Consider the following 27,837-nt stretch of genomic DNA (forward strand, 5'->3'; position numbering starts at 1 on the left):
GACCATTGCACCAAACCATGCTCAACTGGTGCTATTCCAAAGAGCCTGGATGGAAATGTCCTGACAACAGGGATAGCAGCATGATGTTGGGTTGGGAAGAGCAGCACAAGAGATGTCTTAGCAGCAGCATTTTGCACATGCCTAAGTCAACTCACTTTTCTTCACCTATCACTTTCAGTATTACTTAATATATTCACATCACTTTAAATTATAAATCAAAATAATCCCAACTCACAAGCGTGGTACACACTGGCACAGCATGTTCAGATACCTCCCGCAAAGAGGAGATTGAGCTTTTCCTCTTACAAAGGAACTCATTTACTTTGTGTGTACACAAAACAGTGGCTTCTGTTAACCCATCCAGGTCCTCCACACCTACAGCTTGTCTGCCATTATCTATCTTCAACGTGATAAAAATGCATCAGGTGACTTTAGATTTAGTAGTATAATGATCAAGCAAAGCAGATCATTTTCATCTGGCTTTGCTTGAGAAGGATGGGGAGCAACCTTTGGAAAATGGATGGGTTTGTCCAGATACATTGGGAATGCAAAATCTTCAGCTCCTGCAACTCCACTAGGACAAGTGACACAGCACCATTTGAGTTCTGTTCAAGTTCCTACTGAGAATCATAGAATAATTATGGTTGGAAAAGATCACTAAGGTCATGTGGTCCAGCTATCAACTTATCTCCACCACACCCACTAACTATCATACTACTATCTACCCTTTTCTTGAAAACCTTGCAAGGTCAGTGACTCCACCACCTCCTTGGACAGCCTGTTCTGCTTCACAGAACTAAAATTGCCCACCCAGTAGATCCTGCCAGTGCCCAGAGCACACAGGAGTGAGCCTGGCCATGGAGACTTGGGGCACACAATGAACATTAGTTGTTCAGCACTGCAGTGCTGGGAAAAAGAAAAAAAACAAACGAACATATTCTGCATGCATTCATGGTTACCACTGCAATCACAGATATGGCTGTTTATAGAAGAAAGGTTTGGGGAAGATCCCTTTTGGGGAGAGCATACAGTGTGTCCATGGGCTGATCACACACTCATGTTGCTCTCTGGGATCTTGTCATTACTGCGGTCATTTTTGCTTATTTACACATTATATGATCTGGGAAGAGGAACAAACCATGTTCCTTTATTAGCAAAGCAGAATTTGCAGGAAAAAAAAAAAGTGTTCACTAATTTGGTATAAACAAGAGACAGCAGAACTTTTCCTGACTTTTCCAGATTAAAGCCTGAAGACTTCCAAGAGCTGGCAGTCCTAATATTCAAACAGTAAGCACTCCTATAATGCTGACATAAGGTGCCAGTTCTCTTCTGAAAGAAGCACTCAATGAAGTTCTCCTGAGTTTTCAACGAATCTTTCCAAGTTCTAAGCAGAGAACTAATTGTTAACAATACTGACAAAGGTGTATGAAAGTCCTACATGTTCCTACTTGCCATGCAAAATATTACAAGTATTAATACTAAAAAACTGCAGCATCACCCAGAACTCAGATAGAGCTCACCCATGTATGATGCCTTCACCAAGAGAAAACAAAGCAAGTTTTTTAGAATCCTTAAAGGTTAAGAAACTCAAGTTGGTCCTGTAAAGACTGCCTTGTCACACCCATCTAGCACAAATAAGCCATTTTTGGGAGTACTCTTTACTGGGCATTTGCCAGGGCTATTACAACCAGCAAAGTTTGAACAGTAAACATGTAGTGGCCTTTCTGAAGTTCACCAGGTACACATTTCTGTTTTGAAAGCTTCTGCTGAAATAACTTAGCTAAAAAGCATCAGTCACAGCTGAAGAATAACAAATGATTAACTAATACTTAGCTTGAAGATTTGGTGAGATGTCTGTAACTCGGTTCCAAAAGCCAGGTAAGACACTGGGTAAGTTCATACACTTTATGCCCTTGCACTACTGATTTCAGGAGTCAAAACCTGCCCAAAGCACTTTCCCCTTTGCCAGTGCAGTGTGTACCACATCAGACAGAGGGAGTCATGGTGCTATGGAGGAAAGTCAGGCTTCCTTTCCTTGCTGCCACACCACAAGTTTTCAAAAGCACAACACAGAGGCTTCTGGGTCTTGTTCATGATGCAGCTAAATGAAGACTTCATGCACACAGGTTTATCATGAGATAAATGTGAAGAAAATAAGAGTTTGCAGTTGCACACCCATTTCAGAGTTTGGCCCACTTTCTCTGGCTTGGTTCCCAAAGCAGTGTTTCCACTAATAAGCTGCTGAGTGCAGAAGGGAAAGGATCCAGCAGGAGTCCAGCTGCTCCATGGGGAGGTGTGTTTGCAGACTTGGCGGCTGTGTGGAGAGCGGCACAGCAGTCATGCCATCAACCTGGGAGCACAGCGGGGCTGGGCTATCCAGCACTCCTCACTTGCCAGTACATTTTCATTGGAAAAAGTCAGGCTCAGAGCGTGCCAAAATCCACACAAATAACAAACTTCCAGCAAGGCTTTGACAAAAGAGAGAGGAGAGAGATAGAAAGCAGTCATCTTCCTGTGCAATATGGGAGTGAAACCCAGAGGCTCTCTTCCCTTCTTGAGGCACTCTTGCAATGGGCTGTGTCAAGTACTGTGATATTAACCCATACTGGCTCTAATGATAATGACAGGAAGGAAAGATCAAAATAAGCTCTTTGTACTTGAAAAGAATTTCTCCTAAGCCAAATTTTATATTGCATGAAAACTAAACTAACATCAAACAGCTTGTTTGAACATCTCCAGTCTTCCACAAGATCCTAATTCCATCATTTTTCCCCAATCTGTTGCATTAGGACACCCATTCCTCTCACTATGCTCTGCTGTACACTGCCCAGAAGGGCAACTGGAATGTTAATTCTCCCATCACCTCTTTCATTCAGCCAAATGTCTTCACCTGGCTTTATGAATGAGACTTTTGATTATCTCATTCCCACGAAAAGGATTTATGAGTGTAGCTCCTCATTAATAACATTATAGTTCTTATTAAGAATTCTTTGTTAATAAGAAATCTCCCAAACACATGACTAATTTATACAGTGCTCATTCTCCGCAATACCTACACTCTGAATTATTGATGCCCAGCAGCTAGAACGTCCAGCACTGGTAGAAACTCTCCTCTGGCATTAGCAGTCACACAATCACTTCCACAGAATTCAGAAGATGGAGGGCAGCTCCCCTGCCAAAATCCTGGCTTGGCTTCCTGGCACTGCTGCAAGCTACACCTTTTCCATTTTCTTCAGCCAAAAATGGGCAATTTGTGAAAATTACATCTGTCCAGTGCACGACTAAGAAAGTAAGAAAACTCATGAGAAAGCGTTGTTGTTCAGGAAACGCTTTGTGTACCCCTGGGCAACAGGCATGTGGCAGCATGGGCCAGTGAGTTCTTTTCTTCATTTTCCACACAAACTTTTAGATAAATAGTCCTCAGAAGGAAGTCACTGGTGAGGGAGAGAAAACACAGAGGCAACATAATCGAGCTCAGTCACACCCATGCTAATGCTCACCAGTGCCAGCTTCCATGCCTCCGCACTGCACCCAGGAGCTGCAAGCACAGATGCTGGACCAGTGCAGACTGTCTGGAGGACCACATCCTTCTGCCCCACCTGTGAACATCACTGCAGCTCTGCAGAGCTGGGCATGAGCCATCCCCAGTGGGAGGGAAGAGGTGCAGCAGGGGAACAGATAACCTTCCAGATGCACCCAGAGGTGCAGACGCTACTAATGGGAAGTTGAAGGTACAACAACAAGGTACAAACAGTACCCATTTTTAAGTGAGAACTGATTACCAAAACGTTAGGAACAGAGCTTGATTCGCACTTCCAACAAATCTGGCTGCCATGCTGACTTGAGCATCAAACGACAGCTGAGGCAATACATTGCTACTGGCCATTAGCTTCTCACGTCCTTCATGAAGGTACACCAAGGTCTTCAGCCTACTCCGACTCTGCTGCCAGCCAACACCATGCTGACTGCACTGAGCAGAAAGGCTGCCTGATGCTGAGGAGACTCCCACACAGTTCAATATATTCTTTGGCAGAAATCTGAGATTAAAGGCAAGCTAAACTCAATTACTATTTGTGTGAGTATCCTAGTTACAAGGCTTGTAACCATAGCAATCATTTAAACAAAGCTTGAAAGAAAAAAAAAATTCTCTTGTTATTAAAATGCTGATCTTTGATTCTGATCCAGCTCCTTGATCTTCTTATTGTCCCAAGTCTCAGAGGTGCTGTCTGCCTTTAGGTTTTATAGCTCAGCTCAGAGCCACCAAATGCCGCAGCTAGTATTTGTGCCATGTGCTAATAGAATTATGCTTCCTAAATATACAAATACAAAAGGATCAGATTGTCACACGGGGATTCAGAGGTTTGTGAACATCACACAACTAATCGGCTAGCAGTGATGTTTCTTACAAGACTCAGGCAATTAAACTAGCCTAATATTAATCTCATTCCAAAGTAGCTTTTAGTTAGTCTGGAGCCAAATTCATTCAAAATCTTAGGGACTGAAAATAAAATAAGAAGATGGAAGCATTTGGAAACTATATTATTATTTAAGTCCTCTTGATTTTACAGCCAGATTACCTTCCATCTCCAAAAACTCCATTCCACAGTCATGATTCTTGTATTAGTAAGAGTCATGCAGGCATTACACAAAGCACTGCATTGACTTGTTATTCTCTATCTGGATAACCAGGGAGATTTTTATTTTGAAAAGATCCTGCTAGAGCTTTTCATTTTTTTCTTCCAAATGCTTGTTAAATGCATATGTAACCAGGAAAACGGGACACTGAAGCAGTAAGATAGATGTGATCTGCACACGTGTTTTTCTCACAAGAAAACAAGTGCAGTGCATGTTTAACAAAAGGGAGTAGCTTCAGGGTTACATTACATAATGGAGCCAGATGTAAACTCTTGAATATATAGCTCTCCAGGCAGGTCCACTAGAAAAAGGAAACCTTTTTGTTCATGGGAGGAAGGAACAAATTTCTTTTTGAAGCATAGCTTGATGGCTGCTCCTGAATGCCACCACAGCTGGCTTCGTCCCACAAGATTTGCTCACATGAGCAAATGAGCTGTGCCAGCAGCTGTAATTTCTCTGTATAACCCACTGATGTTAGTTGGACATCACTGAATGAAAAGAGAATATTCAGCAAACCCAATGACTAATACATGTATTTAATGCCAAAAAAATACTACTGTATCAACTCAGTGACAACACAGCAGCTGCAGCTGTAACAGGAAATCAGGTTTTGTTTTATATGACCAGGTTTTAGTAGCATCAGAATGAACAGAAGTTGTTTCAGAGAATTGTGTCAGAATAGAAAACAAATGTGAACACAGCTGTGAAAAACCTGAACATACATTTTTAGGTACACACACCCACACACACATGCAGCTTGAATAGCTCCTTCCCCATCTCAGATACAATTAGGGATGCCTCCAGAAGGAACATGAGACCAGGCATGCTTCTGATCCAACTTGCCTGCGCCTCCCCTGTTAACTACATGCTGTATCATGTAACAGCTTGAAAAGTTTGGGATTTTTTCAGTCTTTTTTTTTCTTCCTCATGTTCTCCAGTGATATTCAGTTTCTTTTAGCAACACAGTAATTACCATTCCAGATCAAACCTGAGGTTTTGCAATTTAATGTTCAATATCATATGCCTCTCTAAACACGTCAAAGACTGCAGTAATTAATCTAGGGAGAGTGTCTCCTTCATGTTACTTCCCATTTTGTTTTGTTAACCATGGTTTTGTTAACCATGACCTAAGATCCCTGTAGGAAAATACCAATGTGGAAACACTTCATTCACTTGCACTTTCTTGATTGTGGCTTATTTACATTTCCACTTCATAAATAGGCTTTTGTGCAGATATCCGTAGCACTTTCCACCATTAACACAACACACAGTCATTCAACCTGAAAGTTGTTCAAGTCAGTCACAGCACCCACTTCCAAAATTAAACCTGAACAGCTAGGGCTGGCTCTTTACAGAGCAATTCCAGCTTCCTCATCACACACATCATCTCATCTGAGCTGCAGCACTCCTTCACCCATGGCAGTATTTGCTTTACCTTTTCTAAGTCTGGACTGCCTCCATCCTTCATATCTCTGTAGTAGAATGCAAAGGCTGGAAAATCTTGCTGTAAGCATACGTAGAAAGCTCTGCTAAAACACATGACAATTAGTCAGACTGCTGAGAAGTTCACACAGGCAGCAGGGCTGTGAGGCTCCCTCCCCTGCAACAGGGCTTCAGAGATGAAAAGTTCACGGAAAGCCTCTTTACCAAGTACTGTTGTACTGTACTCACCCTCTCTGAATCCCTTCTGAGATGTCTCAGGCACCAGAGGGCACATTTCCATGAAGAGGATTCAACAAAACACACAGGATTCAGCACTCTGCCCTCTATTCATCCCTCCTGACAGCACACAGGCACTCTGGGGACACAGCTCCCAGAGCACGCTAGGCAGCAAGAAGAGCATTTCAAATGCCAACAGAGTGAACAGACCGCCGTTGTGCCGAGGGACACGTCACACACCACAGCTTCATTTCAAATGACACCAAAAAACTGTTTTCTTTTAATACCTGAGGTGAATATATTACGTCTCTCTGTACAGGGCACGTGTAAGAAAGCAGCTGACAGAAGAGCGGGGAAAGAAGAACCCACACTATTAGCTGTCTGGTATTTATTACTTTTTTAATACAGAGAAGTCACAACAAAATATTCTCTAACAACACACGCAAATGATATCATAACCAATTATTTTAATTTCATCAACATTCATTTGCTATGTACATATTTTTCCATCTGCAAAAGTGCAATCCAAGAATGTCTCAACAAGAAACCTTTATGGACAAGTGTATTTTTGAGGGGTTTTCTCACCAGTGGCCTTACAACAACATGTTTGTCCTCAGTTACCCGGCACAGCAAAATGAAGAGTACATGAAAACAAAACAAAACTGTGTTAGATGCCTCTCTTGTAGGAATATTCCCTATTTTCCCAACTAAATTCATTATGAATACACTGCTCACTACTGGACACATTAATGCAAATAGACTGTAGAAAAGTCTATGGGCTACAGAACACTGTAGTTTTCATGACTCTGCGGCATTAGACAGAACAAGAATTTCAGCCTGTTCACCTTGGTAGATGTCAAATTACGTGTCAGCATGTAAAAGGCATCCATTTTGTGAGTTACGGTTATCAAAATTTACTTTAAAATGTACTACTGATGGATGAATTCATTTACACATCCAAAATATTAAGTCTAGCTAAATGCAAGCCTCTCCTATGGAAAACATTGTTAACTACTGGAAAGAAAAGCATTTGCACATGCAACTCCTATTACTATCACAAGGAGTATCGTGCATTTCAGAATAGTAGAATGTACCTCCAAATCCAGAGGACTGTATTCTCATTTACAAAACATACTTCAGGCACAGTTTAATCTGACCACAGGCCAGACTAAAAGGAACACACAGCATCAGAAAAATGAAAGGTAGTGAAGAGTAAACTTCAGCCAAACAAGCAAAGCAAGCAGCTCCTTCCCTAGACAAATCATTTCCCTTTTGACACGTTTAAAATCTCATTGACTCTTCCCAATGGTCATCCCGATAGATAGCAAACCAAGTGCTGTCCAGTTCAACCTTTTAAGTAGCTATTAAGTCTCAAAGAAGTTAGCTTTGCCCTTGAGCTTATGCAACGTCCAGCCAAAAGGGTAAGCCTAACTGCTTGATTAGAATCTGATGCAAAACAAAATCTTACTGACATTTTGCAGTAACCCATGATCAGATTTCTGTATTAGCAAGAAGCAGAGAAAGCATTCTCTACAAACTGGGACAATTTACTTTTGAGGAAAAGTTCAGAGAATCTTTGTTGTTCAGCTAGTTTTCACCGAGGATCATTTTTGCTGTTCAATGTCTGCTGCTAACCTCCAGTTGAGAGATACGCTTTGCAAGAAAACAGGCATTTCCACTAGTGGCAGCAAAGACTCAATAGCAAAATTAAAAGGAAAAGATGATGGACCAAGAATTGTTTTCTTTGATAGATTTATACGTAACTTCTCACTGTTAAGAATTTAAATAGGCATTTCCATTCCCACTTTCTCAGCCTGCTGCATTCTTGGATTTGACTTGAATATACTGTACAACCTTTCATACGCTTGTGTTTTTAAAAATTAACCAAATTCCCTTTTTTCCACTTCTACTCTTACCTCGATTGTCATACATACATATCTGGAGAGGCATCTAAGTACTTAAAGAATAAAATTATAAGTTAAGCTACTCTAAGGAAAGTAAATGAACAAGTATTTAGAAGATCTCCAGATCCCACTTCTGCCCTACAGCGTGCATTGCACAATGACACGTCTCCTCATCAAATGTTTGAAAAAAATGGGTATAGAATGCTACTATTTTGTCATCCATGTAGTGCATGTGGGGATTAATACCCTAGGCTCAAGGCTTGAATGACTAGCACTCAAGATCAAATACAACACTTACATTTTTATCTTATAATTTTTCTCATTACGGGAGTTTTGTCTTTGCTGTGTGATTTTAGATTGCCAGAATCAGCCAGTACTTCCCCTTCTAATCTGGTTCTCACAGTACTGCCAGATAAGGTGAGTCCAAACCACCCGAAGTCCTTCAGGTTTTGGGAACACACCACTGAAGCTGAATGGCCCAAGTTGTTAATTCAAACTATAATTTGTTTGTTCTATAGAAGGAAGTCTGTAATGCACAGCTAATAATATTTTATCTGCTCGCACCTCCTTCCAGCCCAGGTATGCCTGGGCCAGATCCTGTTCCTGTGGGCAACAATTACAGTGCCGGTACAACTGCAAATGGAGTAGCTATAACTGGGGTTTGTGGTAACTACACCAGAAACGGTGTTAAAAGTCTCTCAAAATTTTTCCCACAATTTGTCTTAAAAAGGAAACAGGATTTCCCAAAACCTTAAAAACACACTCCTAGGGAACAAATGCACAAAATCCCAAGGATGTGCTCCAGATACAAACACAAGATGTGAGGACAGGGAGAAGGGAGAGCTGGCAATGTAAGGTAGCACAGCCTGCTAACATTGCTGTTCTGACTTACCAGTGTAACTGCATGAGACAGCCCAGCCCTATCCAGATGTGAAAATCATTAGTTTGAGTTGGCTTGCTTCTAAGGATATTACCACTCAAGTTAGGAGTAAGTGACCTTTGCCAACGTAAGCCCTCTGTGATGCTTGAGTACTATCTGAAGCGTCTAATGCTAAAAAAAAGCTAATTCTGCAGAGAAGACAGCCAAGATAAAACTGTGAAGTTGGCATTTTTTATGCACAAAGAAACATGGATATTCAGTTAAAATTTTATGTGCACATTATTTTCTTAATTTAGCAGAAAGCATAGTTCTCTGCCCAGCGCATGCAATGCTTTTTTGGCTTCTGACTTTTTTGTTTTCTTTCCCAGGATGTGCAGAGTATCAGGGTCATTTTCAAGATGGCGATTTCTACAAATACACTAAGACAGTAATTTGGGGAAAGCCGAAAAACCTCAGAAGAAACAAAACATAGTCCCATCTCATAGAGAATCAAAACTCACACCTCTTGAGTGACCATTCCATAAATACATTGAGAACAAAGAAAGCCCTTGCAAACATCTCTGCCAGCTTGAATAAGCAAGTGAAAAAATGATGACCTATTAAAACTTTTATTAAACCTATTTAAAAACTTTTATTTATGGAAGGAAAAAGTGGGGAATGAAAAACAAAATTTGCAGATTCTACAGGGCCAACCCCTATAACACAAATTCACTGCCTAATGCACAGATCACTATATAGAGCACAGAGGCATGTAGAAAGTAAATACACTAAGTCTGCTTTCTAAAAAGTCTCCAAGTTTTTAGACCCTGGTCTTACTTAACTTTTGAAAGACAAAGGTGCAGCAATTCATTGACTTAAAAACCAATGCCACGTGTCATATTAGGTGCCTTTCAGCTCTTACAGGTCTGACAACCCAGATCCCACTTCGTGGTCCTCTTTCCGAATCAGTCATACCAGTCAGCAGTGGGAAGCAAAGCCCCAGCCCCAGCAGACACATACAAACATCCCCATTCAGTTCAGCCTGTTCATTCCACTTATCATGAGGTTCTAAAATATCTGTGAAGAAATACCTTTAAATAAAGCGTTTTAAGATATTCAGCTTGTTTTGGTATAAACAAATGACCCAACTGGTAACATTACAACACTGGTGGAAGCAGCCCTATTGCCATACGATCAGTCAGTGTAGGTAACACACACCAAACATACATGGCAGGAAGACACTATGCCAAAAAATAATTTAAGATTACCTTTTCTGGCACAGATTTACATTCACTTGTCACAATACCTTAATTTTCCCCCACCCTGGGAAACCTGAACAAAAGCCCACAAAAATGACCACAAGTCTGGGATACATATGCACCTGCCCCCATTGGGATGCAAGAGACTTGCTGAATATAACACTAATGGAACAACTTCTTTCCAAGGATTTCCCTTTTCCACCATGCTGGAGGGACAACAACCCTACACAATTACCCACCTGCCACCTGGACATATTTCTGCATCCTGTACTCTCCACACCCTTCTATCAACTGTATTACAATAATACAAAAAACACAACCAAATAATTATAGCTGAACATTTTATCCCCACACCTGGGATATATTCAAAGGCCATTAAAATTGGCTTGCCTCCAGCCTTGACAGAGATCTCATCAGGAGGATTCTGATTTAACAACATGTATATATACATATTCATATGTACACAGACAAAGAAGCTGCTCTTTCAGTTAGAAAAGAAAGTAATTTCATCACAGAATGAATTCTATAAAAAGATATGTAATAAAGTTGAAATACCCATAAAATAGCTATTACTAAAGCAAAGCTTTCGTCAATAAGCCTCCAAAACTTTAAATGAAGAAAATGGCTTCACGAAGTGGTAGTCTAGATTTCCACAGTGAGGACACTGCTGGACGTTGCTGTATTCGGAGAAATACTGCATGCCAATCCGTACATCTATTACTGGCTTCCCACAGTGCTTACAGTTCAGTCGAGCCTTTAAAAAAAAAAAAAAAAAAAAAAAAAAAAAAAAAGAAAGAAAAAAGAAAGAAAAAACAAGAAAAACATTTTTGAAATAACCAGATTCATTTCCATTCCTCACCTCAGCAAGAGACACACTGCCCTGGCCTCTGGTAGTTAAGAGCTTCAGTCAGGAAACCTGCAGCCATGGCACCTGCCAGTAAGGACATTTTTCACCCAGACCAGTAAATTACAGGCATGCAGATTTTTTTCCACATGAAATAACATCTACAGCCTATAGATCTATAGTCCAGAGTTCAAATATCATCCACTGTGACTGACAGGTGGTTTAGAGTTTCAAAGCTCATATATGCATAGAGCAGCTTAGTGTTGGTTCACCTCAGAACAAATTCATGTCCTTGGCATATAAAGTGCTGTCTCAATAAATCACAAAAGCAGCCCTTAAGTGAGGAGAGAAACTTCACGTGTGCCATGCAATCCTTACCCCAGAGCTCCCACCATGTGTCTGTTTAGGTTTACATTCTGATCTCTCCACGAGATGTATCAGCACTTTAATCTTTTAGTTTAACAATCTAATCTTTTTGGTTTGACAAATGTAGAACTCAATTTACTTTATCAGTATGGCACAGTACTGTATCACTTTAAATATCTACTTAAACATTTATAATACACACCAGGTTACATAAACTGCAGGTCACTTAAAGCACAGAAACTATTTTACAAAACCCAACTGAGGCAGGACCAACATTAACTGAGTAGATAGGAGAAACAATTAAAAATGAAGGGTAAGGGCTGGCAGAGCTATTCATGAACAGTATGAAGAACAACAAAAAAAGTTTTCAGGAGACATCTAGCTGAGAAAATAAGCCCGTTTCCTGAACAGAAAGCTCAGCAGGCAATACAAAAACACTCAGGAGAAATGGAGAAGACAAGATCACAAAGGAGGTTAAGAGAAAAGATGACAAAACAAGCAGCGAGGGCCTGATACATACCACAGCTTAACCCCACAGACTAATATGCCAGTGAGAGCTTCAGCTCTTCATTGAAAAGAACAAATGATTTTTTGTATCACCCTTGACTTAATGCATTTTCTTGGGAGGAGGAAGAACTACTGCTGTTGAGACAAAACTCAAAACTCAAAAAGAAAGAAAACGAAGTCCTCAGATATCTTCCCCACTTGAAATGCAGAAATTGTAAGAAATACATTCTAATAGGGAATGGATTTATAGTATTTTCTTTTTAAAAGTGTGCTTTTTCCTCTTGCTACAGTTCAGCCCATCAGCTAGCAACGTGACAGTAGCTGTAGTTCATTATCCTACAAGCACATTCATGGAGTACAATTAAATATTTTGAAAATAAGGTACGAAATTATTCAAAACAGAAATCAGCAAGGCAATTCAGAGTTAAATTATACACCATATTTAAATGTCATTCCTCTGTATGCCCAGAATCATCTGTAACAATCGTGGTGAAACAATAATATGTATCACCCAGCAATCACAGACACTGAAGCTAATGGTTTTATATTCAGTTCTATTACTTACCTTGTACTGTCACACTGTCCATTAATCATACAATTAAGATTCACGTATAATGAGACCTTAATTCTTGTCTTGCACGTTCAATAGAAGCAATTCAGATTTAAATTTCCTCTATTTTATTGAACTAGCAAGTCAGCATCAATGTTTTATAATTGAAAATCCCTATTTTAAAATAGCTAAAATCTCAAGAAGCACAAAAAATGAGACAATGTCTTAAGTTATAATCAATATATATATATAACTGATATAATATTATATATTATATCAATGTAATCAATGTCATTTTTTTCCAGTTCCAGGACTCCACTTGTCTTCTGAGCATTGGTAGAAATGTTAAATTTAAAATTAAATTGAGTTTCACATACTGGCAAAACTATATTGCAGTTGTCTCTTGTACTGCCACATCTTTAAGGCCAGGGGTAGTCTTCCTTTTGAGCCTCCCTCAGAGGCTTGGAATTCTGCAGTAGTAAGAAACAAAGAGATTGCAAAATTTTGTGGAAAACATCCACAACACCATGAAGTGGTGGAATGCAAACATCTTGGCAAGCATCTGCTCTAAGTCAGTGACAAATCCTCCATGTTTGAAGTCAATGGCTGGTTTTGGTTTCATGGGTATGGCCACCAAGCAACAATTACATTAGCTTTTGTCTAGCTCCACAACTACCTCCACAACAAAACTGCCGAGTTTCCACTCCTCAGAAAGGAAGACCTCTTGGATGCTGATGGTCTTGCTGCTTCAGGTATGTGTCTACTTTGGAGTAACCTGAAGCCTTGACTCCTTCCTACCAAAAGCATAAATTTCATTTAATGAAAGTTAAGCTTCTTCAGGCTGTGGCAGGATACCATCAACATAGTCAGTCACAGAAGAGATTAAGGAGAGATGGGTATCTCTATGCACAAGGACTCCTTATACTTTTCAATTTTCTTGGCTTTTTTACTACATTTATCTTGGGATAAAACAAACCTCAAGCAACTAGAAATTTGAATCCACAGATCACCTGCTAAACAATGTTCAAGAATTACTAGAATTGTATATGATACCACAGATACCACTTCCTAGTGATCATCCCAAGCATCAGCTTTAAATGAATGCATTTTATGAGGATTTATATGGAAAAAAAAAAAGCCAAAATACAACAAGCATTGACCACTGACCATTACATTAGCTTTTGTCTAGCTATGGCCTTTGTACTCCGTAAGTTAAGATCAAGGGACAGAGACTCAGTCAGCTTTCTTGTACTGCACTCATAGGCTGCAAAAGAAGGGTGAAGGAAGGGATGGGAAAAGAGAAACACAAACCTTTATTATCGTTAGTGGAATTTCACCTTAGGAGTCTTACGTATGATACTGACCTGACAACAAGGAGATGCTGCCAGAATATCATAGGTATACATAGTTCCCAGTTGATGCCAGCTTCCATCCCATCGGGACTTGCACTTAATGCAGATAATTTTGTGAACCCCTTCTAAGCAGTCTACACAAACAGCATAGAGATGCATAAGCCTTCCTGTGGACAGGAAACACACTTCTTAAGGAGACTGTAACAGAAAATTAAAACAGACATTTCCCACAATGTGTTATTTGCCCTTTAGTGATACAAATCATACCTTATTAAAATCTTAATTTTAAAATAGTGAAAGATAAGCAAAAAAAAAAATGTTTCTCTATGGAAAATACATAAGACTTGACTGAAGATATTTTCCATAGATGTTAAACTCAGGAATAAGTCAACACTCTGCCCATTTCTGATCCCCTTGTTCCTCTATTTGCTGTAGTCTTTAAGCAAAATACTTTATAAAAGTTGCTTAAACCACATGAGCAGATGCCAGGTTATTAAGCTATATGATCAGCTGCAGTTTTTCCAACAAGAAGACTGTGCCTTAGCTGCATCCCCATCTGACACAGAAAGCGTAGAAGTGTTGAAGCTTTTTAGCAAGCTGGGTAAAGGCTCATTTAACAGCTTGCCAAAATCTTCCAGCAAGCAGAGAACTAAGGAACTAATCTTCCTTTTGGGAAAAAAGCAACAATCAGATGAGCAACTTTCTTTTCTGTACATTTTCCTGATCAATTCATTGATAGTAAATGTGTTTAGAAACATTATATATTACACAGATTTTAACATGCCATACAAACCTATGTTTCAAGCTCTATCATGAACTTAAGCTCCGTATACACAATGATTTTCAATAACTAATTTATACTGCCTTCCAAAAAAATCAAGAGATTCAGATTTTAAAACAAAGTATCTCCTCTGCACAAATGTCACTGAATACAACAATGCAAAATCCAAGATGTGAGCCTCACTACAAAAAAGACAAGAGGCCCTGGAACGTGCCCAGAGAAGAGCAACGAAACTGGTGAGGGGTCTGGAGCACAAGTCTTATGAGGAGCAGCTGAGAGAGATGGAATTGTTTAGTCTGGAGAAGAGGAGGCTCAGAGGAGACCTCATTGCACTCTACAACTTCCTGAAGGGAGGTTGTGATGAGGAGGGGTTTGGCCTCTTCTCCCAGGCAGCAAACAGGACCCAAGGAAATGGCTGCAAGTTATGCCAGAGGAGGTTTAGGTTAGACAGAAGGAAGAGCTTTTTGTCTCAGAGAGTGGTCAAGCACTGGAATGGCCTGCCCAGGGAGGTAGTGGAGTCACCATCCCTGGCAGTGTTCAGGAGGCATCTGGATGAGGAGCTATGAGATATGGTTTAGTGCTTGTGGTAGCAATGGTAATGGGAGGGCGGTTGGACTAGATGATCTTGCAGGTCGTTTCCAACCTTGTGATTCTATGATTCTTCCCATGAAACAAAAAGCCTTACACAAATTACAAAGATCTCAAATGTAGGTAGGTCTGATTTGCAAGGATTGAATCCATCTGTAGTTTAGTAGTGGACTTACACAGGATACTAATTCTGTAATATATCACATTTTGCACAGCTATACAAGAAAAAGTTAAGTAGTAATGCAGTTACTAATCAAACACAAAACAAGACTGATTGCATACAGACAGTGCTTTGTTGGACTGCAATTTGTGCTCATTAGCATCAAAGCACTGGACACATCACAGTTTGTAATTTAAAGAGCACACAACTCATGTGCCTTTTCTACATAAGTGAAATAAAGTATAAACAAGTTATGATTTGTTCATACCAGATACTTTAAAATTAATGGATTACTTTTAAATTGTTTTATTTTTAAACCAACTATTCTAGAAAAAATGAAAAGGAAAACCAGATTCTTCTTAAAATATAAATACACAAAAAAATTTGTTGGTATGAGCTGGTAAATTGAGTTACTCCAGAGTGTTCAGCTTTAGAAAATGTAATAAGCTCTGTTCCTCGAGATTGGAGACTTTCAAGTAACTTCATGCACTAAAGCTTTGTGTTGCTCAGGCGGACAAATAATGTTCATCTTCTTAAGTTCTGCTTCTGCATATTACAATGCTGAATTTCCCCACCACTTAATTTTCAGGATCCTACAGGATACTTCCTATGCTACAGGAAATGAGACTCTTGGTATCTTAAACATGCCTGAAATAAAGAAGTGATTTTCTTTACTGAAGAGAAAAACAACACCCTGGAACAGCACCTTGCAAGCATAATTTCATTGCAAAGCTGAGAACAGTAGTTCTGATAATAAACCATTTTACCCAGGATAATGAGGTAAAATTTTTAACAATTAATTAGTCACAGCATTTTGTCTGAATACGTTTTTCAGGTGTACACTCAAATGGGTAAGGAACAATTAATTAAAAAAAAAAAAACCACCAAACAACACTTGGCAGAATTTCATTCCTAATGGCAAACAAGTTAACAAGTGACTAGTTCCACTGTTTCTAAACCAGCTACTAGGACTGACTGTGCATGCCTCCTCACAACAGCCAATAAGCAGTTATCTCACAGAGGTATATTCTATTTATCACGGAGATTTTTCAACTTCTAAGTTTTCCTACTACTTTTTCCCTTTAAAGTATATTAGGTAAGACAGAAACGATAATATTAGCATGAATACAGGTCAGTGACTTAGCACACAGTGATTTAAATAAAGAAAACAATACAAAGTTTGCTGAGCAAAGGAACATTATTATATAACAGATATTATGGCCATGCATGAGATATAACAAATTTCACAAAAGGAGAACAAGTGCTAAAATACCTCCTGCTAATGCATTTCCATTACACTTTTCAACACAGAACTTCATGTTTTTGAGCATTAAACTAATACTAGTTTCTCTGACTTGTGTTAGCCACACTGGCTGCCAGCAGACGGCAGGACAGATGTGTTTTGTCCCTATCACACAGTTTGAGACATACTTTTCAGGAAGAGCTGAAGCTCATCCCAGTTCATGTTTGTTTATTTCTCTGGGAGGAGAAAAACAACATATACCTTGGCCCTAGCTCAGCACAGAGTTGGGACATGGTCAGGATGCTGACCAAAGAGGCGGGAATTTGAAACTACGTCTAAATCCCTCACTGCTCCATCACCACTTCTTCCCAGAATAATAAAAGCTTATTTTCACTATGTCCAACCTCTCCAGACCACAGAAATTGTCATCCTTGCCAGGCCTGCACTAACACAGGCCAGACTACAGTCCTTGCCACACAAAAAAATACTGTCTCCAATAAAACGAAACTGATATTCTCTAGTCTGAAAGCAGACAAGAGGCATAGCTGGCAGTACAAATATGACTTTCATCCATGCCACAGCACAGCATGCTGAAATGCAAAAGATTGTTTAAAAGGTTGATGCATGTCTTGGAGGAAAACTCACAACATATCAATCAGTACATACACACTGCAACAGGGTGGCTGAAAAATCTTCCTATAGTCTATCTAGAAACCTGGTAAGGTATCTCCTGGTTGTAAACAAACCACGAGGCATGGATCTTTCTACACAGTATTTGTTTTTTGTAATTCCTGCCAAGAATTTCAACCTGAGCCACACTGTAATTTGAAAGTGCCTCCAAGCCTTAGAGTACAACTCAAAAATGCTGAATCAGAACAAAAATTTAAAATGGGGAGTGGGGTATGGAAAGCAGTCCCACCACCAAATGAAACCTAGCATGACGGACAGACAACCTGTACCTTGAAGGTGACAGGGAACATCATATTCAATTTCATCGTGTCTCGATGGGCTAAGAAATAGGGTTCCATCCACCAGCGGAAACTGTTCAAACACTGGCAATGCCCTGTGGCACAGTGCACAGTTCACAACATTCCTGTGGCTGGCACTAAGAGCAGCAAGAATAAACTTCCGCAGGTCCTCCCCTTGGCCCACCTGGGCATCATCTTCCATTCGCACATGAAAAGTATTCAATTTATGCCTGGGTATGTGAGTGAGAAGCTCGGATAGGTCAAGCCTTCTCAAAAACTGCACGGGGGCATCAAAGTGTCCCGACCGATGTGCTTGCAAACCAGCTGCCCCATAATCAAAGTGCGCATTCCTGAACATTCCCCCTCCAGCCATGTTCTTCTTGTGCGGCTCCAGGTGGATAGCATTCTTCAGAAACTCTCCTAAGTATCGTGATGAGCGGGGGCCGCTGAAGTGGGTGGGGGCCAGGATTGAGTAGCCAGTTGGTGGGGATTGCCCAGGAGAGACGCAGGGGGAGCGAACGGCATAGCTGCCACCAATAACACTCTTCTCTTGGGAGTTCTGCCTGTCCACTGAATGCCTTCGCTGGACGTCATGACTTAAGCCCTTCTGTGGCTTGTTGGCTGGCCTGCCCTTTTTGGCCTCTTCTGCTGATTCCACCATAGACCTCCCTGTGCTCTTCTCTAACACTGATTTCTTCTTCTTGTCATCCTGCATTCGTTTCACCTGGTACCAGTCAGTGTCCTTCTTTAAATGACCCTGCCCGCACCGACAGGAGCAGAAGCGAAAAGCGAGGTCGTATCCCTTCTTTGTCCACATGTTCTGGCGACACTGCTTCTCATTCCAGCTCCTCGCTCTGCCGATGCAATTGAATTGGACAAGAATGCTGCTTTCCCACTCATAGAAGCACTGAAGGTGCATCCAGGTGCTGTAAGGGCAGTGCTCGTTGTTGCATATAACCTTCTGGTAGTCATCCTTCTCAAGGTCCACTGGCCTTCCAAAGCTACAGATCAATGGAGTAGCACAAGGGGCTTCTGTGGAACAAAAGCAGACACATTAATAATATAGGGCTGCTTGTGGCCTGTTCATCACACTGCTAGTTTAAATGCTGTGCCAAATACAAATGTGATTCTCATTCATGTTCCACATTATCAAAGAGCCTACAGCTCTTTGGGTCAGAACAAAAACAGTGCCTGACAAAAAAAAAAAAAAATTTATGTAAACGGAAGAAGCGATAGAAAGGAAGGAAATAACAGTAAGGAAACAAACAGACAATACAAATAGTTCAGTATTCAAAGACAAAGAACCTCAGAAGCATTAACCCTCCTCAAGGCTCTGTAGACATCATCGCATAAGCGAGCTTTAAGGAGAAAGCTTTGTGAGTGTTTCTGGAGGACTGCTTTGAAGCCTGATAAGCAACACAGAAAAAACACACAGAGATGCTGGTTTGAAAAATAAGAAGGTAATACAGACGGACTTTGCAGTCACAAGGAAAGGCATAAACTGATCTTTTCTTTAGGAATGAGCAAGATACAGGGGATAGGGAGGCAAACAGGAAACAGAACTTTGAGCAGCAAGACAAATAGCTCATGTTTCTTGTACAGAAAGGAAGGCCTTCATTACATCTTCAGGCAAACAGAGGATATACTACCATTACTGACCTACTTGACAGCTAAATTTCACAAACCAAGCAGTTAGCAACACAGATTGGTTAAAAAGTCAAATGTCACATGGTCTTTTATCAGCAAAGCAGCAGCCTTTGCTATATTCTTGAGCAAAGGATAGAGTATTTCAATTCTTTCCCTGTAACAGTATCAAATACACAGATGTTCTGTATTTATGACCAATAACATTTTCCCCTCCCTCACCTAAATACCACAGGCTATGGAATACTTAAATTACCATCTGCACAGTTGCAGCTGGAAAGCAAGAAATTTTCATGTTGAGTTTCCATTGAATCTGAAATTAGTCTTATCATGAAGTTTTTGGATGCTGAGTCAAATATGACATAAATCTGTTTTTTGGTTTTGTTTTTTTTAAAACTTCCTACTTCAGCAAAAGAAACACCATTCCAGCAGGGCAGGGCTGGCAAGCTGCCTTTTTACCTCTGCTCTACTGAATTCAAGTAATTGCAGGCTTCTTTAGGGTCTTCCCCAGTCAAGTGCTGCCTCACCCAGCACAAACCAACACAGCGGACTCCCTGGATCTCCCAAGTCCCAGTCAGAGCTGAAGGACTTGCAAGGGAGATGCACCATACCTCATCATGACAGCCTGCTGCAGACTCGCTATTTTTCCTAGGATTTCAAATTTCTACCTAATAAGCCAGGAAAAAAAATATATGTATACATACATACATACATACATACATATATGTTTGCATTGCCTTTAATCCAGCTCTTGTCACTGCTAGCCTGAATAATATAACGTAATTTGTACAGGGGTGATGGGCTTTATGCCCAGTTACATTCACTTTTACTTTCAAAAAGACACAGTACCCATAATCACTTGCCACACAGCAGCAATACATAAAACATTTTGCAACAACAGGTCATTGGTATGCTAGTAGTTTTGTCCCTTTCTAGACACTTGCTAGAAGCAAACAAAACACCTTCAAGGTAGCCTTTAGAAAATTCAACATCACTGAAGCACTTCAGACTTATTTGCGCAGAACACATGGGCACAAAGGACAAAACTTTCCCAAGCTCTTTCCTGGAACAAGCAACATCCTTCATCTTGCTTCTCTGCCTCTGCTTCAAACACTTGAAAGAGCACAGATGCAAGGAGAATTTGCTGCAATACCTTTCCTTCAGGGACTGAACTATAAACTGCAACAACGGCACATTTCGGATAACATTCTTCTGAAGCAGAAAAAGCCTTCTTCAGTCATAAAAAGGAAAAGAAGGCAGATGACCAAATTGGAGAGAACAGTGCTAGATAAGAGGAGTATCCCCTCAGGTCTCTTTGGGAGTTCCTTCTACACAGGTGACATTCTTACCCTGCTGGTTGTCTTAGGTGTCTGAAAAGTCCGCTAAGAACATGCAGGTTTAGGTTATCACCTGATGGCCATGGATTTCACTGGCAAACAGTGACTGATTGTTCTCCATGTTTTTTACTTCATATTATTAAGTATATTAAGTATAAGGACAGAGGCTAAGAGCAAAAGGAAACTATAACTTATCTGCTCTGAATCAAACCCTGTGAGGCTACCAACTCACACCAATTTCCATATGTTCTCACAGAGTGTCACCTTTGATTCAAGTCACACTATGTCACACCAAGCATCTCTGCAAAGTTTTTCTTCAATGTCAGTCATTCTTTTATCATATTTAGGAACTGACAGCATTGTTTGCAATTACAGCATCTGATGCAGTTTATCTCAGGAAAAAAAAAAACAAAAAACAATAACAGACAAACTGAGACCAATAAAGGCAAATCATTGTGTGCAGCAAGATGCAAGAGGTACCACCACAGACACCTCTCACACATTTCCTACATTTACCTATTCTAGTACGTATTCTTATACACCACTGCCAGAATGCAAGAAGAAAGGACATGCCAACAATTTACTTATGGTCCCCCTGTGTTCCAGAGAGTAAATGTTCTAACAGCTGCACACGTAATTATAGCTGACAGCCAGGAACATAACTGCACAGACATGTCTAGAGATCTCTAATTAAGGCCATATACTTGTTCTTCCATACTGGTAACACTAATTGACTAGAAAATAAAGGTATTTCACTAATGAGACTATAAACATGGTGCTGGTTTCAGATGAAAAAGTACATGATCATTAACTCTCTACAAAGTTTACTACCTCTTCATGATGTGGACAAAAACTGAGATCAATAAAGGAAGTGTCTGAAATACAGAAAAAAAAAAATCAAACCAGCCTGTGTATTCAGCAGAATGTATCCATAATTATTTGATTATGAACATGTTCTGTATGTCTAGAGACTCTTAAAGGTGATTTTCAACAGATTTTTCTTATTTTCAGTAGTCTGGACCGACACGTTCCAGGACTGTGGAATGTGATCTTCTCCAACTATTCCTTGAGAACTTAGATGCCAGATTAACTGCGACTTTCCCACCTAATCTAACTATGAGGAAGAAAAAGATTTCTGTTTTTAACAGTGACGTCCTTCTTTTTTTTTTCTTTTTTTCTTATTTACCTTAATTAGATGACAACAACTCTTTAGACATTTTCTCATCCGATCTACCTACTCAGTGTAAATTGGCTGCACATCAGTCATCACAGCAGTAGCAGGTCTAGGACAGCTGTAAGACAGCAAGAGAGCAAACAAAAGTCTTTTCCCACACAAAAAAGTCAATTGTTAAATAGCGGCACTGAGATTTCTCTGGAAAACATTACCAAGAGAAGCAGCTACTCCTTACAAACCTCTTCTGGGAACTCATGTGAAATTTCACTGGCATCCCTGTGGGAGCACAGAAAAGACTAGAAAAGCCAGCAGGTCTCTACCACATGGCCACACTCCTTCAGCACAGTAGCACTACACAAGTCATCTGCTCACTTTTTTTTTTGCTGCTTTCATCAACAGAAGTTTCTTATTACAAAGTCTGCTGATTTTGAGGCATTGATAAACATGGTGCAGCATTTCCACAACAATCTGGAACATTTATTCTGGCTAATGAAAGTTGTTTCAGCATTAAGCCTTAACACTTCTGTGGTACCAGCATAGTTAAGAAGACAGAAATCTCCACTCACTGAAGAGCGTACAAAAATGATTCAGCCAATATTCAGTTAAGTCTAATATTACAAGTCTCATCAGGTCTATCTGAGCAAAACAGACATAAGGACAAAATATCCCCTCAAACTTCTCTTTATCCACGTCTCCATCCAAACAGTTATGCCACATAATCCTACATAAAAAATAAATGAGCAATGGAAAGAAAAGAAACTTTTTTGCAAACTTTACCAGCAACAGGTGTGCCACATAAGCAAGAATGCCAGCATTCAGATTACTTAGTATGAGCCACACTAGCAATTGTGAACAGATCTTCTCATCAATTCACACCCTCAAGAGTGTTTTACATTATTTCATCATTTTCTAAATGAGACAAAGCACTTATTACAGAATTACAAAACTAAACATTCTTGTAATCAAACCCCTCTATTTCCCATTAATTAGGAATGTATTTCAAGATTGTTCTTCAAAAAGGTTGACATAAGATCAGCATGTTTGTGTTTTACTGTAGCAGTACTGCAGTTACCATCAAGAGATACAAAAAAAGGGAGTAAAATGAATTTCAGGTGAGCCAAACTACCCATCCATATCCACAGACCCAAGCTGGTTTGTCACTTGAATATAAACTGATTCCAAGAAGCTAATATATGCCATCAGATTTCTAGTTTCCAAAGTTAAAAAAATAATAATAATTTACAGGAAAAATGAAAGACTAACAGGTATCAGAGAAGCATCCGCTCTTCTGAAAGAAAGCCTACCTGACCATAAAAGTATCTCTATTTTACCTTTCAGTTTCAAGATGTTTCTCATAGCCTACGAGAACAAAATAAGACAGCAGGTAGTTTGTGCAGCAGAACGGCTTTGGTGTGTAGACCCAAGAGCACAGCTGTAATGGGCAGGCTGCTGATTTAGAACTACTGCTGCACACTGACTCTTTCAAGAATTTATGGTTCCACATAAAAAAGAAATGTTTTTTCATATTCCACTATAGTGATTTTCATCAGTAATTCTGAATGTAGTTTTAAGGGGAAGCTCATAAATATCCTCTAAAATAGAAATAATATGTAATAATCCGAGTAAATGTACATCCGGGCAAAGATCGCTCACTGTTTAAACAAGATTATATTTCTGACACAACTACCATAAAATTAATTTCTCTTTCAAAAACAAGAACATGATGAAAGATTGCAAGGAAATGATCTGGTTTGGGCATTTGGCTTTTTCTCAGTTTTTCCATTCAGGTTTAAACATCAGTAGAATTCAGGAACAGAAACAAATGAGATAAATCTCCTTCAGCACAAACCACATTAACTTGTTTCTACACACACAAAAAAGGAAGACAGCATATGAAGCACACCCTTCCCTTTTCATGACACAAATGAAAGCAGCAGAACATTCGTCTCAGGAACTTCTCTGATGAAGTAAATGGAGGAGAATGTTATTTACTTCTGTTTACACACCTACCAGAAAACCAAAGATGCAACCAGCAAGCCAAATGCCATGACTCTATGGCTTCAGTTTTGTGACTGTTCTCATTTGTTCTAAATCCTAAATGAGGGTACCTAAAGCAAAATTAGCTCCTTCCTCCATGTTCCCTCATCATCCATTGTGCAAGCACCAGAGGTTTTCAGTCAGTGAACAGAAACAGATAATTATTTTCTGTACTAGCCAGTGTAGGTTTCAGCTCACCACACAGACGTAGGACTGTTAATAAAGCTCAAAGGGTAATACTAAGAAGGCAAGGCTGGGTGCAGAGAAAGCAGAAGCGAGGTTCTGAAAGAGGCAGCCCTACTGTCATCTTAAAGCAACTGTGAGAACACAGTAGGTTGTTATGGATCTGGCAACAGAAATGTTTAAAAAAAAAAAAAAAAAAAAGCTAAGGTCTCAGCACTGATTTAGCTGCCAGACACCTACTATTGGTTGCTTTTGGTTTACCACCACTCTAGTAACTCACCACCTATGTCAAGGATGCTGTACATTACCTAGGCCAGAAAAGGTACCTATGCGACACATATGCACTTGAACCTTTACTCTCACTTTAGCATGGACAGCATTGCCTTCACAGCCTTATGCTGCCAGAATCTGTTCATTCTGCCAACTCGAACTAGAGTTATTTCTGCGGAAGGCTACTACTCCCGACCAACCATTTCCATGAATCTTCACTATTTCCTCTACCATCAGGATACCTTTATTTTAAATCAAAGTGAGACGATACTACCATGCTAAGACTGTAATGCAACTGGGAAAAAAAATATATATATATATATATTAATTGCCCAGTGTGTATGCTTTGTTAACACCGGAATACAATTTGATATGTGAAGGATTACCAAGAAGTGATAACACAGTATTGCCATATGCATAATTAGTTAAACAGCACAAACCATATAGCATTGCAGAAACAATCAATTACCTTAGTAAGAGACCGAATGGAACAGGAAGAATACAATAGGAAAAAGCATTTCATAAGTGGATCTAAAAAGGCAGGCATGGACATTCAGTGAAGCAACAATAAATAAAAGCAGACAAACACTGATAACACTCGATGATGATTATGTCTATCCAAAACTTCTGGCAATCTATGCATACTGAAGAAGATTAGTTTGCAGCCATACTCTAGAAGGAAGAGGAAGAAACAGGACAGCAGCACCTTCTAAACCACCCAAAATGTAGCCTTCTGTTATGTCATGAGACTCCCTGTAACATCCTTGAAAAGAAAAGCCAGCATCAGAAGTTCATCTTCAGCAAGCAGTGCAGGAGAACAGCTCAGACTGATGTGACCCTGGTGCAGACCCACAAGCCTCACTCCCTAAGAGCCACTGACTCCAGATAAGCCCTCATCACAATGGGAGTCTGGCTCAAAGCTTTCCACAGCTAATCACTTGCATGTTGTCACTTAAGTGCTGAGCTGGGAGTTGAATCCTGCCCTCAAAAGCCAAGTAGCAGTGGTCAATATTTACACTTGGAAGGGACTTAAAGAGATCAAAAGCTCTACCTGGCAGTTTATCCAATGTGCAAGATATCACAAGCTCTACTATGTGAGTAGTCACGTGAGGTGACCACCCTTCTTAAGGGAAGACTTGGGATAATCTAGAGTTGCTAAACTCTGACTCACCCAGAAATTCAGATGACACTCCTGGAGGGCTCAGCAGCAACTAGAACCATCTATACATACTTCACTTATGCCGACTTCATGCTTGCCCTCAAAGGCGTCTCTTTCCCAGAAAAGCTGAGAGAAGCTTAACGACTACATAGCAGTGGGAAGATGCAATGGAAACCATGAAGGCATACCTGTCTTGTTGACGCCTTATAACCTGAAGCACTGCCAGAACAAATGCTTGTTTATGAACTCAACGATTAGCACATGATACAAAGTTGGTACTGTTTGTGGCTCTCAATCACTTACACCCCATTCAGTCATCACCTCAACAAAGTAAGTCAGAAATACAAGAGCAAAACTGTACAAACTAAGGAGGGGAAGCACCTACATGAGCACAGAAGTTTTGCAGCTTGCTTACACAGCAGCCACTCGTGCTCCAGGCTGGATCAACTCTGCCAACACAGCTGGTAATAAAATCTTATAGAAATCATTAAAATCTATGTTGTTGTCATTCTCTAGTCAAACCAGCCAGCTTATTTCCATTCAGAATCTATCATCAAAATACAAAGAACAACTACCCCATCATAAGCTTGGTCTTTTGTTCAGGATGTACAGAACTTCCCTGCATAGGAATCCTTCCCTGACTTGCTGTATATACTTAAACCAGGTAAAAACATCACTAGTTCACCATATCAGTGAGAACAAACTCATGCCTCTATTTCTATCAGCATCACAATTAATGTTAATGTACTCCTGCTACTGCCACATTAATTCTGAGTTGACACCACCAGGCCAAATAAGGATTTTTACAGAGACCTCTACCATGGTGACTGCAGAGATTGGTGACTGTCTCAGGACTGGTGGGCGTTAGTATGTTCCGGAACCTTAGCTGCGGTTTTGTCCATACTTGAATCATTCTCACAGCAAAGCATTTCTACCATTAAATTCTCTTACTGTAGCCTTCTAATGAACTGTAATATCCAGAAAAGTTACAATAAACTAACTCTGGTGTCTCAAAAATAGCCTTACATCTAAGATATTCTAATAACTAAAGCAGATTCCAATTCACCTGCCTTAGCAAGTAAATTCTAACTCATGCTGAGAATAAATGAATGCAATAAGGCAAATGAAGATGTCCTAAATCACTCTCTGAAGTAAACATGGTAAACTTGATTTGCTCAGAATAAAAGCCAGTTTAGCCATGAGACCCTGCTCAAAAGCACAAGAAAAAGAACAGTAAAAGGAGAAAAGGTTGAATCAAATGGTATCTGCACATTTATTTTAGTTTCAAGATTAAGGGTGTTTGTAGCACTGGTCTACACTTTCCAAGTTTCAATACAACAGTATTTTTATTTTCCACGTGAAAGGCTAAAGAAGCTGGTATGAACTCGATGGTAAGGCCTCATCTGGAGTACTGTGTCCAGTTCTGGGCTCCCCAGTACAAAAAAGACAGGGATCTCTTGGAAAGAGTCCAGCGGAGGGCCACAAAGATGGTGAAGGGCCTGGAGCATCTCCCCTATGAAGACAGGTGAAGAAAGGCTAAGTGAACTGGGTCTGTTTAGCCTTGAGAAAAGAAGACTGAGAGGGGACCTGATCCAGGTTTATAAATATCTGAGGTGTGGCGGCCATAGTGGTGAGGCCAGTCTCTTTTCAGTGGTACGTGGAGACAGGACGAGGGGAAACGGACATAAGCTGCAGCATAGGAAGTTTCGCACGAATGTGCGTAAGAACTTCTTCACGGTGAGGGTGACGGAGCACTGGAACAGGCTGCCCAGGGAGGTTGTGGAGTCTCCTTCTCTGGAGATATTCAAGTCTCGCCTGGACGCCTACCTGTGCGACCTGGTGTAGGGAACCTGCTTTGGCAGGAGGGTTGGTCTCGATGATCTCTAGAGGTCCCTTCCAACCCCTACAATTCTGTGATTCTGTGATTCTGTGATTGGAAGCCGGAGATGAAGCCGCCCTGGCTGCAATAACTAGCATCTCTGCAAGACAACATGTCCTGAGGTTGAAGCTGTCAGTTCCAGTAGATGTCTCTCCCACTACGCTATGGTGGCTTCCAGTCCCGCCTCTGGGCCATCTCTGGCATCTGTGCAGCACACGGAGGCCTCAACTGTATACTGCTTCCAAAACGCTTATCTGTAGCACAGAAGCAGACTGAGGAATACCAGGGATACTCAACAGCCGGGCTCTGACTGAAGCCACCTCTTCTCACAGCAAGCATTCAAGACAGGAACAGCAGCAATATCCCACTCAAGCCCTGGCAGGAGGATTGAAAGACTTTGCCATTGCAAAAGAAAAAAATAAAGGTTAGAACACTCTCAAGATAAATGTCACAAAGTCTACTGGGAAGTGCCAGCACTC

General features: G+C 40.3%; 1 protein-coding gene across 4 annotated transcripts in view; it reads right to left on the reverse strand.

Annotated features, from left to right (window-relative positions):
* Positions 1 to 6,667: 6,667 nt before the first annotated feature.
* Positions 6,668 to 27,837, reverse strand: part of HECA (HECA ribonucleoprotein granule regulator) — a 28,676-nt gene continuing 7,506 nt past the window's right edge. The window contains exons 2-5 of one of the 4 annotated variants that reach the window (XR_014881373.1): positions 17,667 to 18,707; positions 13,948 to 14,102; positions 13,751 to 13,847; positions 10,926 to 11,070 (exon numbers count right to left, since the gene is read on the reverse strand). Coding sequence is in view for 1 of the 4 variants with exons in the window: in XM_085217174.1 (XP_085073300.1) it covers positions 10,906 to 11,070; positions 13,948 to 14,102; positions 17,667 to 18,707 (1,361 nt within the window). In the remaining 3 variants the exon portion in view is untranslated. Of the gene's footprint in view, positions 11,071 to 13,750; positions 13,848 to 13,947; positions 14,134 to 17,666; positions 18,708 to 27,837 lie in introns of those variants that run through there. The other 3 variants (XM_085217174.1, XR_014881374.1, XR_014881375.1) reach the window with 3 other exon arrangements.

Source organism: Meleagris gallopavo, chromosome 2 (assembly GCF_905368555.1).
Source record: "Meleagris gallopavo chromosome 2, MGAL_WU_HG_1.1, whole genome shotgun sequence".
NCBI lineage: Eukaryota > Metazoa > Chordata > Aves > Galliformes > Phasianidae > Meleagris > Meleagris gallopavo.